The sequence below is a fragment of the Lupinus angustifolius genome, chromosome LG10, assembly GCF_001865875.1.
Source record: "Lupinus angustifolius cultivar Tanjil chromosome LG10, LupAngTanjil_v1.0, whole genome shotgun sequence".
Taxonomy (NCBI): Eukaryota; Viridiplantae; Streptophyta; class Magnoliopsida; order Fabales; family Fabaceae; genus Lupinus; species Lupinus angustifolius.
Genome location: NC_032018.1, coordinates 15,970,182 through 15,988,012, shown reverse-complemented (window position 1 = coordinate 15,988,012; position 17,831 = coordinate 15,970,182). Strand labels below are relative to the sequence as shown.

At 31.9% G+C, this 17,831-nt stretch overlaps 3 protein-coding genes across 3 annotated transcripts; 2 read left to right on the top strand and 1 right to left on the bottom strand.

Moving 5' to 3' along the window:
- Positions 3,896-6,429, top strand: LOC109357662 (ribulose-phosphate 3-epimerase, cytoplasmic isoform-like). The gene is made up of 8 exons (XM_019601651.1): positions 3,896-4,098; positions 4,199-4,203; positions 4,371-4,433; positions 4,519-4,625; positions 4,724-4,821; positions 5,364-5,456; positions 5,582-5,623; positions 6,062-6,429. The coding sequence occupies exons 1-8, from the start codon at positions 3,982-3,984 to the stop codon at positions 6,215-6,217; spliced, it is 681 nt and encodes a 226-aa protein (XP_019457196.1). The 5' UTR covers positions 3,896-3,981; the 3' UTR covers positions 6,218-6,429.
- Positions 12,116-14,416, top strand: LOC109357891 (protein LYK2-like). The gene has a single exon (XM_019601946.1). It carries the CDS (start codon positions 12,261-12,263, stop codon positions 14,289-14,291), a length of 2,031 nt encoding a protein of 676 aa, XP_019457491.1. The 5' UTR covers positions 12,116-12,260; the 3' UTR covers positions 14,292-14,416.
- On the bottom strand, positions 17,232-17,831 carry LOC109358122 (calcium-binding protein CML38-like). Its single transcript, XM_019602200.1, has one exon. It carries the CDS (start codon positions 17,711-17,713, stop codon positions 17,285-17,287), a length of 429 nt encoding a protein of 142 aa, XP_019457745.1. The 5' UTR covers positions 17,714-17,831; the 3' UTR covers positions 17,232-17,284.

Genomic DNA, 17,831 nt, shown 5'->3' with positions numbered 1-17,831 from the left:
TACCGAATATCAGTATGCAGTTTTCTCTGTTTTGTAATTTGATGTTCCCATTTCTTAAAAAAAATATTTTCCTTTGCAAGACATTTAAGTTTCTACACATATAATAACATTTGTATGATGTTACACTATTGTAGTGTTTAAAAAGGACTATTGGGTGCACCACCAAAATCAATAAAAGATGTAAACAATGTAAAAATGTAAACAAGATAAAAGGAAAGTATGTAAACAAGGTAAAAAATTTCTACGGCCACACAATACTACATGTTTTAGTTCTCTAATATACATTCATCTTCTTAGTCTCATTTTTTATTTGTTAAGTTTCTTTGCCCAGAAACTCAAAGGAAATAATCTTCTTCAAAATTCAAACTCAGAAAAGAATTAAAACCTTCCAAATGACACCTCTGTGTTGTTTTCACTTTTCACATCCCCTTCTAGAGCATAAAAGTAAAAGCAGAAATATAAATAAATTTATTGGAGACATTGAAGACATAAATGTTGAGATGTATCTAGAGATGTTCTATCACCGCCTCGATTGCTCAATGATTGAACAAGGAAGGCGGCTGGACAATACGAGATGCAGTAGTGAGAAATTTTCTATGATGGACGAAAGCTTGATAGAACAATGGTAGAAGGACAATTAATTAACAAAAAAATATTCATCTGAAGGAAATAGAAATTGGTCAAACAAAGAGTATTTTTAGGAAAAAGCAAAAAAAAAAATCTTTTATTTTAGATAAAATGTTTTATATGTTTCCTAATGAATTAATAAATGACATGCAAAAACAATTCACACATATTGTTTATTTTAGATAAAGTGATTGCTAATAGTGAATTAACTAAAAAAGTTTTAAGATGTATTGATAGAGCACGACAACCAAAGGTGAGGAATCCAAGGACTTGGACTCAATGTCACTTGCAACATTTTTTGAAAAGCTTCAAGACCATGAGATAGAGCTAGGCTGCTTGACACAACATTAAGAATTAAACAAGAAAAGGAAATGCATCTCCCTCAAGGCTGCAACATCACATGAAAAAATTCAAGAGGAGACACCTTATGATGAAGATTCTGATTCCTTCAATATTGATGATGAAACCATGTCTCTCCTTGTAAATAAATTCAGCAAGTTCTTAAATAAGAAATGAGCATTCAAAAAATTTCAACGAAAAGAATCTAAGACTCAACCAAGAAGGGCAAAAACACAAAGGAGAAGATCACTTGCTATCAGTGTGTGAAGATAGGGCATATGAAGTTCTATGTTCTGCCTATATCGACTATCTAGTCATGAACATTAAACTTACTCTCTTCAAAAAGGTACTGATCATAACTACCCAAGTGGTGGTCCCGAGATTAGTGGAAGGGAAACCATTTCTCACCAGTCGAGTGGTATGCCCAAGACATGATTCATTTCCACACATAGACCTATTAGAAACCCCTCATCCAATCCTTGGTAACTAGCTTAGAATGAGTAAACAGTATCTTGCCCCTCATCGGTTGGAGCACGTCCACCCTAAACGCCTTATTTGCTCCTCATCCTTATTCATCTAGCAAGTCACCCAGAACATTAAAAAATGCCTATAAAAAATGAGGAAGTCTTCTCTCCCGATAAAAGATATCAAAACCGTGAATAAATCCTTATGCACTCGAATGGAGTTGGGAAGGAGCCACCTTAAGATGATGGAGGATCGAGACATACCACTCGTCTAGGGGGCAGACCCTAAGTTTTAGTGAGTAAACCTCATACATGAAGAATTTGAAGTGATTTCCCCACTCTACTCAATAATCAAAACAAACTCCCTCACCCTTCCTCAGAGCACACAACGTAAAATGATCAGGAAGTCCACCAACGACGTCTATGTCTAGATGATATACAAAAGAAAAATAACTCTCTATCCCTAACACTTCGTGGTCAACCTAGTAGTAAATGGAGTTATCCCTTCATAACCAGCGGGGATCTTGTACTGATCAACCTGAGGGGTAAAGTTGTGAGACATCTCAAACCTACCTTATAAGAGTTATCAATTAAACTACAATTGGAGGCCATCGATCATAGACAACTACTCTTCACGAGTGACCACATTTCAAACGACACAATAAAAAAAAGCAAAAACTACACAACTACCACACCACAACCCGAAGAATAGGAAAAGAATCTACCTAAGTTTCTAGTGAAGGAGGGACCTCTACGAAGAACAACGACGAAAATGTAAAATCAAAGAACAGTAGATAACCTGATAGCAATGAAACATAAGGATGCAAGTAAAGAAAGCAAGTGACATATTCCCACTATTTATAGAAGAAGGATATGGAGGTACCCACTCAAGCTCACATATCTCCAACTATCATCACTGTCGAAATAAAATAGAGGCAAAGCAATCCAACGAGTGGCGTAGAAGCTGAAGTACCAGATGTACTAGTAGTTAGGGCTAGACCCATCCCCAACGTTCAAAAGACAAGACGAATCATTTATTACGCGTGAAAGAGAAGATGACTCATTTAATGTACGAGTCGAAAAGATGAGGGACAAGTCACACTCACAAGATGTCATCATTGTAAAAATGGTACAAACCCCAAAGCCTCTCTAGCTTACCATGTGGTGCAGAATTGAAGAACAAATACCCAAGAAGATTGGTACAAATTCAAATAGAGGTTGTTTCCCATGCTTGGCCATACACCTGGAAGTTCCGTCCACTAGACCAAACAATGAAGTCTACCAGCATGTCTGACATACCAGGCATACTGAAAGACTAGAGGAAACTATTTCATCCCAGTTCTAGAATATGTGCCATGACCGTACAAAGACAACAACTATCGACATATGTATGAGCAAGATAAGTATAATCCAGGCACTCCTGCACATCAGCCATGCACTCCGAGCCAACAAGTATTGATTAGACAAAAGTGACAAGATCATACAAAACCACTTCTGACACTCCACTATTATGTCGCATGCATGACAGATACCTTTGCTACATGTTGTATGCTACTTACGCCCTACTACACATCTCAACAGTAGACAGAATGAACCAATGACATAACGTCACATGCCAATATGAGTGAAAGTCAACTGTCCATAGGGTACGAATCTACTAAAGCCACATGACATAAGGAAAACAACATTCACTTGTCTAGGGCAGATCTCACATACAATTTTTTTTACGAGACCAACAACATCTACAAAATAATATTCTTCTCATTTCTCCACTATAAATAGAGGATTTTCCCCTTGAGGAAATTTACTTAACCTTTTGAGCTTACTTATTCAATTTACTCACTCTATTCCTTACTATTCTTTGATATTCTACATATTTCCTTCACATACTGACTTGACCGTTACATAATCTTTTCAAGTACCTCCACAACGAGTTCAAGCACTTATCAGACTATACTAGAAGATTCCAACAGATTTCTACCATCCAAATTCACCTTCTCATGACCAAAGAACAATGTTCAATTCAAGTATGAATGTCTTGGATAAATAAATGATACATTTAAATTTTGTTGTACTACCAAAAGTATCACCTCACTCTTTTGGGTAAGGAACTAATCCCTTTCGGGTTTGTGGTTGCTCCTCCCAACAAGTGTGTCTCACATGAATGGAATCCTTGACCTTTTGGTCATCCTAGAAATTTAGCGAAATCTTATACTACTAGCCTAACACTCTGTTAGTTGTTAACATTATTATTGGATTTTCATTTTTACAAAATATCCTTATAGTAAACAACATCTCTCTTTAAAATATTAATATTCATATTTTTTGGTAGTTAGATCCTATCTTGCTCCACCTACCTAAGTTTGGGCCTCCATTAGCCAAAAAAGAGAGAGAGGAGATTCCATCATTTATTATTAAGTTGGTGAATTAAATTTGACCAAACTAATCATTAACATCCCCATCTCCATTACCCTAACCATTTTAATACTTCTCTCCTTCGTTTTCTGATTTCAGTTTCATTCATTCATTCCAACAACAACAACAACAAAAAATGAGTGTCACAACCAAAATTGCTCCTTCAATGCTTTCCTCTGATTTCGCCAATTTGGCTTCTGAGTCTCATCGTATGCTCACTTTTGGTGCCGATTGGCTCCACATGGATATAATGGTTAGTACTCTTTCACTTTCATTATTCTATGATTGTACCTATATTATTACATTATTATCAAACATGGTTCCTCATGTTTCTCAGTTTGGTTCATTTGCAGGACGGGTAAGGTGTCTCGGTTTTCGGGTTGCTACTATCTTTGTCACCTTGGTTGCTATGGATGATTTACCGTCAGATCATGGCGCTTAGTGTTGTTTATGAAACTTTACTCTCTTTTTTTGTGATTATTAAGTTCTTGAATGTGTTCCCTTTTCTCCCCCTATCTTGTGCAGGCACTTTGTCCCTAATTTAACTCTAGGTGCTCCAATCATTGAAAGTTTGAGAAAGCACACAAAGTAACAATCTTCCTTCTTCAGTGATCTAAACTTGTTTTATTCAGAGTAAATTTCCCTATTGCCATTATTTATGGTGCATTTTCAGGGCATATCTTGACTGTCACCTGATGGTTACAAATCCTCTTGATTATGTTGAACCTTTGGGAAAAGCTGGTGCTTCTGGTTTTACCTTCCATATTGAGACATCGAAAGGTCTTTCGGTTTTTCTTCTTGGAATGTTATTTTCTTCTGTCCACGGCCCATTATATATTATTTTGTTCTGCCTTCTCAGAAATAATTCTTGTAAACAGATAACTGGGAAGAACTTATCCAAAGAATTAAGGCGCAGGGCATGAGGCCTGGTGTAGCATTAAAGCCTGGGACACCCGTTGGAGAAGTTTATTCCCTGGTAAGTTTCTTCTTCCTCCGTCCTCCCCAGCTCTCTTTTTATTTGGTCATACCTGTATAGCTGCATGAAAATGATTTATGATCAATGCTTTGTCAATGAACATTATTTACTATAGAACATTATGGTGTGTCCGATCTATGTAGCCGATCCTACCTAATGAGAAATTTTCTTTAGTGTATGATATTGTTTTGTTATTTTCACTTATGTATTTGCATTTATGTATTGTCTTTGTCCCCACTACTTAAATATTTAAACTTGTTTATTAACTTTGCCACCACAACCTAAATTTTCTGGGTCCGTCACGGGATTAAGGTTTGGTTGTTGTTGGTTGTTTTATACCTGTATAGCTGCATTTAGTTATCATTATTAACCTTCTATGAGTTTTTTATAAGACAAAAAGAATAATATTAACCTTCTTCTCAAGTCTTTGTGCACAAACTTTAGAATAGCTACAACACCTCTGGGTCATTATGGGATCTAATCCTTAAGAGGTTGGTCCTTTTTCTCTGTTTTGGTGTTATTTATCTTTATTCTTTTCACAGGTTGAGGCTGAAAATCCGGTAGAACTGGTTCTTGTCATGACTGTAGAACCTGGATTTGGTGGACAAAAGTTTATGCCAGAGATGATGGATAAGGTATCGTTACTCTTTCTTAACTTTATATCTCCTACATTTCTTGTTGCTGGCAACTCTTGTCCATTATGCAACCTATACCTATTTTTTGGTTAACTTTCGTTTTTCATTTTAAATTCTTAAACTAGGTACGGACTCTAAGGAAGAAGTATCCATCACTTGACATAGAGGTATGTCTCAATCTATTTTCTCATGGTTGCAATAGAGCAATTTATTGCCAATTTCTAGTATAATTTATATTTAAAAGATGACCATGAATTAAAAGAAGCATTCCACTCTTAAAGAAGAAAGAAGTATCTTATGCTAGACCATCTTTAGCAGCAAAAACTACTTCCAGTTAAGAGGCAGAACATAGTCCTGACTCATCCTGTCTTTTGAACATGTAATGCCAGAAGAAGAGAGTGTAATAGCTTTTCATCTAGAGATCAATAGCTAGTTATTGGAGATAGTTTATGGCTATCTATGAAATCACTGATAGTAGGAATTGGTAGACTATTTCGTGCCCAGTTCGTCCTCCTATGAATGCCCAATGTGGACACTCGGCCTTGAAGATTATGAAATACTTGTGTTTGCATGCTCATGCACACTAGTTGTGTTTTCAATTGCAGGTTGATGGTGGTTTAGGGCCTTCAACCATAGACGCTGCCGCATCGGCAGGAGCAAACTGTATTGTTGCAGGGAGTTCAGTGTTTGGAGCCCCTGAGCCAGCTCAAGTAATATCCTTACTGAGGAACTCTGTTGAGAAAGCCCAGCAAACACATTGATAAAGTAAAGATCAGTAACAACCTGATTTATGTATCAGTATGCTTAATGTATTAACAATAAAATGATCAAATGATTTGATAATGTTACCATATCCAATGTTCACTTCATAGTTCATAAGAATATGAACACCTATTGCAGTCACCAAACTCATTTGTCAAAGTGCTTTTAATACTGAACTTTACTTTATTAGTATCATTATGAAGTTTACATATACCCAAATCTAATACCCACTTAAGGTTCTTTGACTTTTATGAATAATTAAGCTAAATTTAACTACCATCTATTGTTATTTCTATGTAGTTTACCATATAATTGTAGTACCAAAGGTATTACACTTTCAAAGAGCTTTGAATAACGTGGCAAATCCAAAAATAAAAGGGCTAAATATTTAATTCAAGGGTGAATAGTGTTGTCAAAACTGGATTGATTTTTTGATTACTCACCAGATTTGAAAACGATTATGATTTGTAGTCTTAACTGAATAAAGAGTTAGACTGCTTTAAACTGGAAAAATTCTGGTTCGGCTGTCTTAAACCCGGTTAGTAACCGAAATAACTCAGGATGTGAACCGGACAAGTACGCTCCTATTATTACATATATTTGGATTTATATAACATTATCTTATTTATAATTTAGTTAGTTTCATCTTATATTAATTTATCCGAAAATCATGTCTATCATATTTATCTTGTTAATTATTATTTAGTGAGTTATTATCTTATTGTTGGTTAATAAAAAGAAGAACTTATTATTGTTGGGGATTTGATGCTGCAGTTAATGTAGTTTATCGTAGCATATGTGCCTATTAGATCGATGTTGATCACATTATATTCAGTTCACATCTTTCCCCTTAGCAATAGTTTCTTCCAATCTATTGAATGAATGAAAGTTGAATTAAATCTGAATCTGGACTTATATTTTTACGCCCCAATTTATGCCAAATAATCGATCCTCGTACACTGAATTTATACTTTTAAGGTTCTACATTTCTAGTTTCTAGGCTCTTAAATTCTTATTTTAACTAATATTTTACAACAAAAAACAAAGTATTACTTTCTTTTTCAACTTTATGCTCATATTTTAGTATCCCAAGTAGAATAATAAGATCTATTAGTGTAAGAGTGTAAGTAAAATATAGTTGAGTTTTTTAAGTAAAGTGTACGAATATGAATCAATTTCTAATGAATATCATGGTATCATTTGAGGATACTTAATACATTTCTAATTCTTATTTGATATTCTTAAGAAGTTAATATCTATATGTATATATATAGTTGGTGTGAAAAAAATTATATGACTAATACATCATCTACATATCTATTACTTTTATTACTTAAGATTCAATAGTGATTAATATATGAATGATTAATGATATGTTTATATTGTTAATACATATATAGATAAAGATTATATGTTATGAAAGCAAATTTTTTATCAAGGGTCTATATATATATTGACCCAAGATATTATAAGTGTCTTTAGGAATGGGTTTATGTTTACTAAGAAAAGTGGGCATCATGTGTGTTTAAAGGTGAATGTGCACACTTTATTATAATGCTATTAATATTAAAAAATTAACCGCATCCTGGCAAAATTAGATATGCATATATATTATATTAATATTAATTTGAAAAATCAATTAAAAAACAATATTTTTTATTTTCATTAAAAAAATAATTTTAAATAAAAATTGACCAGTATGACCAGTACGGTCAATTGAAAACCGACTGATATGACCAATTTTAGCCATACTGATATTGGGACCGGTTCAACCAGCTGGTATGAAATGGTTTTAACAACATTATTTTATTATGCCTTTCAATTAGACCGCCATACTTTGATCCTATGAAAAAACATGCTTTAGCTTCAAAAGTTCTTGTAAATTGAAGTTATGCATCATGATTTTGCTCTAGTTGTTGTACATGATTTTGGTTGGAACAATGACCCAATTTGATGATTTATTTTTGAAGATACATGAGATACTTTCACTAATACCAAGTATCAAGTCAAACGAAAGATGGCATTGATGTCATATTAAAATGATAAAAGCAAAGCAAAGAAACTAATTTCTATGGCATCAAATTGAAATTTGTTTCAATGTTCCAAAATTAAAAATTTCATTTCATAAATTTTTGTATCTTTAACTGTGATATCTGTCACACAAAAATAAGGATTAATTAAATTTTTGTACTTCATTTATGAGATTTTGTAGTTTATCATTTTTGTATGTGTTCTATCCCATATATTATCATACTTTTCTTTTCAATTTACTCAACAAAAAAAAACCTGAAACAAAGTATATTTTTTAGATAACTTATCTCTTTAAATTCACTTAATATTTAACATGTGTCTTATTTCCCTTTGTTAGAGAAGTTTTCATTTTAAAATATATTATAAAATAAAAAATAAGACACATGTCAAATACTAAATGAATTTAAGGAGATAAATTATCTTATTGTACGATGAGACACTTTATTATCATAAATATATTATTAATTAATGTTTTTACTAATGAGATTTGAAAAAGGTAATACATGGAGTAAAACTCATTATGTATTAATAGATTTTAACTCTTTTGTATGTCTCTAACTATATTCCATTACTTTTTTAACAAGTGTTTTTACTTGTCTATATTACTGATTATGCATTCTACCATTCATTATTTGGTAATTTTTGGTTACTATTTTATAATATTTTTGTTAAATATTTATATAAATCTCTTAAAAATTATAGAGACTTAATTCTCTAAGTAACTCATGATGTATAAATATAATTATTTAATTATTGTTCACGTCTGCATTGTTGAAGTTATATCCACCTATTTAATATAATAACGCTTGTTTTGAGGAACGCTGATGATTATCTTCCACATTATTTTTAACAGCATTGTTCTAAAAACGAAGTTGAATGACCATGGTTAATTGTGATATCTAGCGTATTACACTCCTTTTGGAGCTGTCATTTGCCTTGCTGTTGTGTATTTTGTTTCTATTTGGTGTATCTTGGTTCATTGTTTAATATAATTTTCACCTTCCAAATTTTTTTATAAAACTTTAAAGTCTTGGATTAAAATGTAATATGAAGTTTATTTATGTCAATTTTCACATAACTCATTATTAAAGATTTGTAGGGTCATTACTTCCAACAATGATAGGAGAAATGTGTCACATTAGTATGATCAATCGAATCTTTTTTACGTGCACGTATCAAACACTTCAATCAAACACATCATGCCAATCTAAATCTTAATTAAGCACTCTAGATATTATGTATGATATATATCTGTATTTATGCTGTATATTTTATCCGTGTCAATCTTTGTACTTCGCAACAAAGATTACCAATTTTAAAATTGGTTTCATTATTATTTTTATATAATTACTTTTGTATTCAAATTTTACATATAACAATTCTAATTATATTAAAATAGTATGTTATAGATAATAATATATAATATAATTAAACATATATGTATGTTAGGCTAAATAAATATTTTAAATCATATAAAGTCCAACCTGTCCAGCTAAATGATCTTTTAAAAAACTTGAATCCGACCTATTTATAAAATAGGTTAAATTCACCTAATTTATTATAGGTCAAATAATAGATTCCTAAACTCGTTTCGTCACTCATATTATTAAATGGCTATGGGGCTTGTCAACTTAGGATATCCCTAGCCTATGTTTCATGCCTTGGCTTTACCATGCATAATAGTTATTCTTCATTTGTCAGTTTTTAATATAAGCCCATACTTTCCACTACTTGCATCATTTCTATCTACACTGCTTCATAGATTATATTCATTGTAATTTGTATGGTGCCAATGCTATTATTCATTCTTGGGAAAGTATTTTGATTTTATATGTAAAAGTTGCATCATTGCATGTACTTTACGAGGCAAGTGCTATCCATGTAAGTCTCCTTTTGCATTGACGGGAGACCAACGTTGATCAAATTTATGCCTTACATGTTCCTTATTCAAGTTTTTGGCATGTGACTCATTTTCAAGATAAAAAACACAAACAATAATTATTATTAGAATAATGGACTTAACCTATGCCGAAAGTCCTATGTGAGATTATCAATAACATACTAGTCTCATGCCTAGGACTAAATATATGGGTTGATGATTTATAACATTTTTATTTAAAAAAATGTACCTTTAAAAAATGTAAAACACCATCTTCATTCATTTATTGGACCATCTATCTAGTAACGAAGAGAATTGGTTTTTAGATATATGGGGTGAGGCTTTAATATTGTTGGGAATTAGAACAATTTTTCTCTATGTGTGATACAAAATGGGCACTTGTGGAAGTGGCAAATGGATAAAGAAAAATAAAAAAAAATGACATCAAAAATTTAGCATGGAATATCTCCACTATATAAAGTATGATTACAATATTTGACTTTCTTTTACTGTAAGGATAACATTCATTCTCACCCAAATAGAATGCAATACAAACTTCCCTAGTATCTCACTAGAGATACACATCTCACAGTAAGGCAGATATAAACTCTATATCATTTTATCTATGTGTTTCTCTTCCTCACAAGTTCCATTTATATAGTAATGGGAGGAAAATTTTATCATAAAGACATAATGTAGTATTAACTCTAGTCATACTTTCAAATTACCTTGAAAATGCTACTCCAACTTTTTAAGTTGAACTTCATAATTATCAAGAGTTAATAAGTAATTTCAAGACTTTGAAATATCTATCATTAAAAGTATTCAATGAATTATCAAGGTTCATTGGTCCTACTATTTGATCAGTTATGAAAGATTTCCATTAAATATTATACTATATTAGAGTAGTTGGACTTAACTCCACCTTAAACACTATAAGTATAAACTCATATGTTAATAAACGTCTAAAAATTTATTGATTGAGAGAAGAAAAAACAAGAATATTTAAGGTGCATATTATTTTTGCTTTATACCTATTATATATCCCCTCCATTACATTTCTATTTCTTTTTAAGTTTAGATTAATAAATATAATTTAAGAAAATCATTAAATGTCATAAAAATTGATTTAATTTAACTATAAAAATCCTATTACATTAAAGAATAATAGAGAAATAAAGGTGAAAATGAGAAGTAATAAATAAGAGTATAATTGGAAAATAGAATACAAATATCTAACATAAAGAATTATCAAATGGAAAAATATTTAACATCTCAAAAATTGAACCATTTTATTTTCCACCGCCATACTCTTGGTGAATGTTATTAAAACCAATTTGTGCTGGCCAGTTCAACCGGTACGATATAACATTTATATCGACCATACAATTATATTGGTCAAAACCGGTTATACCAACCGGTTTTCAATTGAACCATATCAGTTATACCTCATTTAAAATTATCTTTTAATGAAAATGATTCATTTTTACCAAAACATTAGTAAGGGAATCAAATACAAAACTATTACATTTTTTATACATCTAAAACATGATCTACCATATACATTTTTTAATAAGTGGTATAAATAAAAATAGTTATTGTCTTCTTTATTGATTTTTCAACATTAACGTTAGTATAAAATATATGTATATCTAACTTCATGGTTATATGGTTTAGTTAGTAAACCACCGAATAAACTACTATATTACTATATTAGTACTTTGACCGGTATAGTATTAATAACCTATTAAAACTATATTCTATCAAGTAAAAGTAACATGGATTAGATGACTATTTAAAAAGTCACATGCAATATCTTCAAATCTTGAGATCCAACTTTCTTAAGATCTTATATAAAAGCAAATTAGAAGCCCTAGGAGCCTAAAAAAGCATTAGCCATAGTAACTTCACCTGAACCTAGATGAAACTATAGTCATCAATATATATACAAAATAAACTTTATGATTCCCAAGAATCTTGTCTCTGAACAACTTTGAATAAATTCTGTTACCTTTCAGTTAGTTTTATTTGTATAGATCCAAAATATTCAGTCTCCAAGAGTGAAACTAAAGCATTGTATTTTATTAATAGGTTATTTATTACACCTAGTAGAATTTATCATTACATTTCACATGAGAACTTTGGTCTTATTCCTTTGGCTATTTGTCCCTTCATTAGGCCAAGACCTTCTAAGTTGTGAAACAACATCAGAAGAAGTTTTTGGCTACAATTGCAACAATGGAAATAGTTCACAAAACCAATGTGAAACATTTGCACTCATTTTCACTAATTCATACTATTCATCATTGTCTAATTTGACCACAAACTTGGGACTTAACCGGTTTGTAATAGCAGAAGCTAATGGTTTCTCTGCTGAAACTGAGTTTCTTTCTCAGGGTCAGCCTCTTCTGATACCAATTGATTGCAAGTGCAAAGGTGATATTTTTCGCGCCGAGTTATCGAAGATTAGCATCAAAGGGGAGAGCTTTTATGGTATTGCAAAATCACTTGAGGGCTTGACAACATGCAAGGCTATAAGGGAAAACAACCCTAGTGTTTCACCTTGGAATCTTGTTGATAAAATCAAATTAGTTATCCCATTGAGATGTGCATGCCCATTTTCATCACAAGTTATTCCACAACCAAGATTTATGCTTTCTTATCCAGTGAGTGAAGGTGATACAATTTCAAATTTGGCTTCAAAGTTCAATATTACTAAAGAAGCTATTGTTTCTGCTAATAACATATCATCATCTGAAGGTTTTAGACCTGAAAGCCTTATACCCTTTACATCAATTCTGATTCCACTAAATGGTAACCCTATACTTGGTCCTTTGGCTAAACCAAAGGAACCAAATTCTGGTTTTAGTGCAACCAGAATCCCAGTAATTGGTCCACACAAGAAGTCGAAAATGTCGAAAACTGATTTGTATATTGGGCTAGGTGGTGTTGCACTTGGTGTTTTCATTGCTTCTGCAGTAGTTTTCTTTGTTATCAGGTTGAAGCATAAGAGGTTAGAAGAGAGTTCAATCAAAGAAGCAGATTTGGAGCTGGAACATCTGAATCTTAGTGTAAGAACCACCACTACAAATGACAAAAAAGTTTCATTTGAGGGGTCTCAGGATACTCTTGATGGGAAAATTGTTGATTCGACTACGCCGCGTAAAATGTTGTTGGAGATATACACAACTGAAGATATGAAAAAGGCAACTGAGGATTTCAATTCAAGTAATCAAATTGAGGGATCGGTATTTCGCGGTCGCCTAATCGGAAAGGACATGGCAATTAAAAGAACAAAGACAGATATTGCATCAAAGATAGATCTTTCCCTTTTCCATGATGCAATTCACCACCATCCCAACATACTAAGGCTTCTTGGAACAAGCTTATCCGAAGGGCCAGAGTCATTTTTGGTTTACGAGTTTGCGAAAAATGGTTCGCTAAAAGATTGGCTTCATGGTGGCTTGGCCATCAAGAATCAATTCATTTCCTCATGCTATTGCTTCCTGACTTGGAGCCAAAGGCTCAAGATATGCCTCGATGTGGCCGCGGCATTGCAATATATGCACGAGGTTATGAATCCAAGCTATGTGCATATGAATGTAAAGAGCAGGAACATCTTTTTAGATGAAGAATTTGGAGCAAAGTTAGGCAATTTCGGGATGGCAGGGTGTGTTGAGAATGAAACTGAGGACCCGAATTTCTATTCTACTAACCCTGCATCTTGGAGTATTGGTTATTTGGCACCAGAATATGTTCACCAAGGTATAATTTCTCCAAGCATTGATATCTTTGCTTATGGTATTGTCTTGTTAGAAGTTTTATCAGCCCAAACACCTATAAGCCGGCCTAATGACAAGGCGGACGGAAGCGTATGGCTTACGGACAAAATCAAGTCCATTTCGATGTCGAAAAATGTTAATGAGCTAAGGGAGTGGATAGACAATGCATTAGGGGAGAATTATTCAGTTGATGCAGTTGTTTCAGTGGCTAATATTGCAAGAGCTTGTGTAGAAGAAGATGCTTCTTTGAGACCAAGTGCAAGGGAAATTGTTGAGAAGCTATCAACATTGGTGGAGGAATTACCAGAAGGGGAACAAAACATGCTAATGAGTGAAAGCTCTAGTAGTCCTTTGGTGAATGTAGTTGGAAAAATTATGTGAATAATGCACTAGATCCATAGACATATGATCCTAGTTTTTGGTCATTAAATGTAATGTTTGTGGATTTAGATTGTTTTCAGGTTTTAATGTCTTGTAATAGAAATATATTTATAATATATACGAAAAATCGGGTCGATAAAAAAATGTATTTGTATATTAGGCATAGTAAAATTTGAAATAGGGAAAAAGGGATTTGAGTGCCTATAAGAAATGTCTACCCGAGATTTTCGCTTGTCATTAGCTCTTGCTATGAACAGTTTTTATTTTTTTATATGTAATTAGTAATGACATGAGACCTAGAGAGTCTAACCAGTTTGACTCTTGATCGGACTTACGAACAGCTCACTCAGTATAAATAAATAAATAATGTAACAAAAGTGGAAAGAATCATTACATGTAAGATAAATTAAAAAGAATGGATGAGAATACCTCACAAATAAATGAGCAAAGGACATGGAGTGTAGCAACCAAACAAAAGTTAGGGATTGATAGTAAACATACAAGCAATGATGGTACATGGGATAGGCAACACAATCAATAGAGTCTTGGGCATAAATCTATAGTCCAGTGTGAGGCTAGACATTGATGACTATGCATCTTTTATCTCTAATGTGGATTGGTTGCACAACTTTTTAAGGAGATAATTCAGTTGGTATAGATGATTGTGTATATGGGTGAGTAGGACCTAACTCTATCCGTTCACTAAGTATGGTATGATTATGATGGGCCTTAATAGGGTTGGGTCTCATTGAGACTAAGATCAAGTTCGGGTTCAAAAATTAGACTCACTTAATATTTACGGCCCTTTCTATTGTCACTCAATCATCATGTTTGTATTTGTCTCTCTATTCAATTGTGTACAGATTAATGACACATTTTTTGTTGAAAGTATTATTGGTTCTCTAATTTTTCATTTTATATACATGAGTAATAATAATGTATATACATATATCATTTTATATGTCAAATTACGCATTCATAATAATAAGTTATATTGAGAATACTTTATCTAAAATGAATATGTATTATATTTAATCGGGTCTAGGTCGGGTTTGGGTTAAATGCTGACTCAATTGATATCTAGGATTGGATTAACTTCAAATTTAAGGTTGGGACCATGTTCAAAAAATGATTCAACCAATATTTAGGTCCGAACAAGGACAAGGCTTAACCCGTCCCAACTCGGCTCATGCTCGCCCCTAATTGTGTAGGTAGAAAAATAGGTTATTTGATGTTTTTTGTGCGTTTTAAGCTGATGGTCAGAGGATCTATAGTTGAAAATGAGAGAATTTGTTATATGAAGTATGTGATTTTGAATTAACCTACTCATTAACTTGTTTTCTCATTTTCAAAAATCTGATAATAACTAGTAGAGCTCGTATCATTTATTTGAAAAAAAATGATTATCCACTTTGATTTTTATTTAAAAAATAATGATAATGATTTTATCCATTTGAAATTTTTTATTTAAAAAATAAATTGATAATAATTATATGTGTTATATTCAAAGGGAAAAATATATAAAGTCCTTCTGAATTTTATGTCTTTTGCAAGTAGTCATTATGAACTATTTTTTTCTAATTAGCCCTTAAACTTTATCAGTTGGTGAAATTGGTCTATATATATATATGTGTGTGTGTGAGGAGGGATCTCTTTATACCCAAGTTACACTAGTTATACTTAATCTTAGTAATTCATTTTATTAAATTCAACGGACCAGATAGATGAAACTTAAAAGTTATTTAAGATCTTTTTTTCTTCCCCATCATTTATTTCATTCATTCATCTAGTCTGTTGGATTTAAGAAAATGAATGATTGAGATTAAGTATACTTAGTATAATCTAACTTGAGTGTAAACAAATCTTTCATCTATATATTGTTAAATTATTAGTAGGCCAACGAGGAAAACACTATAATTACACTCATAGTAGTAGGAATGCAATGATGCATGTTAGCCATCATTGATATCCGAAGGAAAATGTCATCAAAATATAAAATTAATTGAGAAGAAAATAATAATTAAATTTACGAGTTAGAAGTGGTTAATACAGTATATATAATAAAATTAAATAATAACGATCTAAAACTTGGGTTTTAAATAAAATACATAGCAAAAAAATTCATTGTCATTAGTTTAATATTATCTTTACGCAGATACCAATTTCACTTTATAGTGACTTCTTGCAAAAGACATAAAGTTTAAGGTATTCTTATAGATTTTCCCTTTTAAAAAATACAATGGTACTATTTATTGTCCAATATGACTTATTTATTTAGTTTATGGCCCTCTTTAATTTTGGCTACATAAAATTAGTATTGATAATAAAAATTTTGGATTTCTAGTTTCTACTGCATGTCCATAAGATTTATTCACTTTGATAAGCATGGAGTTGATGATTATCCACCAATCTGAAATTTGAATTTCAACTTATCATGATTAATGTTAGGAATCAATGTCTACAACGATGACGGTTTCATTTTAACTAAAAATACATTTAATTAAATATTTTTATTTTCTACTTTTGTTTATAATTATAAATGATATTATTACCTTTCATAGTAATCTAGTAAGAAATATAAGATAATTATAATTTTAGTGCTCTTCAAAATTTACAATTTTAAATTGATACTTTGTTTAAAATTTGATGTTAAATTTGATGTTCTCCGAAAATAAGTCAACTACACAATTTCATCAAATCTCCCTAACAAATTTTGCCTATAGAAAACATTTTCAATAAATTAAAGGCTCATATTTTTGTCCCACAGGATCACCAATATGTATGACACCCTTGAAATTGCAAAAGTAACTAAGTTATTTTGTCAACTATATTAAGAATGAATAATATATTAAAGTCATTATACCAAAATCACTAAATTCATTAAAAATAATACATATGCACCTAATATGTGACTAGAGTATAGAACACATCAAAATGATCAAAGGAATAATCAATAATGAATAAGTCATAAGTGAATAGAAAATATACATCAATTACAACATCATGACCTTAAATTCATCAAAACTAAGAACCCCATCTCTATTTAGATCAAAATAAGAAATCATAACTTGACACTCATCTATAGTTCTAGACTCACCTAACCTACTAAGTGTTCTTTTAAGACTCTTTGGTGTTATGCAACCACTTCCATCCATCTCATATATCTTAAAAGCTTCTCTTAAGTCATTCACTTTTTCTTCCTCTTTCCCTTCCTCCAAAAATCTCACAAAATCATCCAAACCCAATAGCCCATCACCATCCGAGTCCATAATTCTTACCGCCTCTTCGGCATCTTCGTCCGACAATGTACCGCCGATAGCCTCCACGCATTGTTGGAGCTCCGGTGGTGATATCTTCCCATCACCATTTTTATCAAAGTGATTGAACACACTTTCATATTGGCTAAGCTTGTTGATTTCCATATTGAAATAATCGATTTATAACTATCTAATGCATGCACATAAAACGTATGTTATATACTTATATAGAAGTGATAACAAAACTTAATGGTAGAAGAATAAGAATAAGAAGAAGAAGAAA

Excerpts from the sequence above, each read along its gene's own strand:
- LOC109357662 (XM_019601651.1), top strand. The coding sequence starts at position 3,982 with ATGAGTGTCACAACCAAAATTGCTCCTTCAATGCTTTCCTCTGATTTC. Across the intron at positions 4,434-4,518 it reads AGTTTGAGAAAGCACACAAA|GGCATATCTTGACTGTCACC; the intron begins GTAACAATCTTC and ends GTGCATTTTCAG. Across the intron at positions 5,624-6,061 it reads ATCCATCACTTGACATAGAG|GTTGATGGTGGTTTAGGGCC; the intron begins GTATGTCTCAAT and ends TTTCAATTGCAG.
- LOC109357891 (XM_019601946.1), top strand. The coding sequence starts at position 12,261 with ATGAGAACTTTGGTCTTATTCCTTTGGCTATTTGTCCCTTCATTAGGC.
- LOC109358122 (XM_019602200.1), bottom strand. The coding sequence starts at position 17,713 with ATGGAAATCAACAAGCTTAGCCAATATGAAAGTGTGTTCAATCACTTT.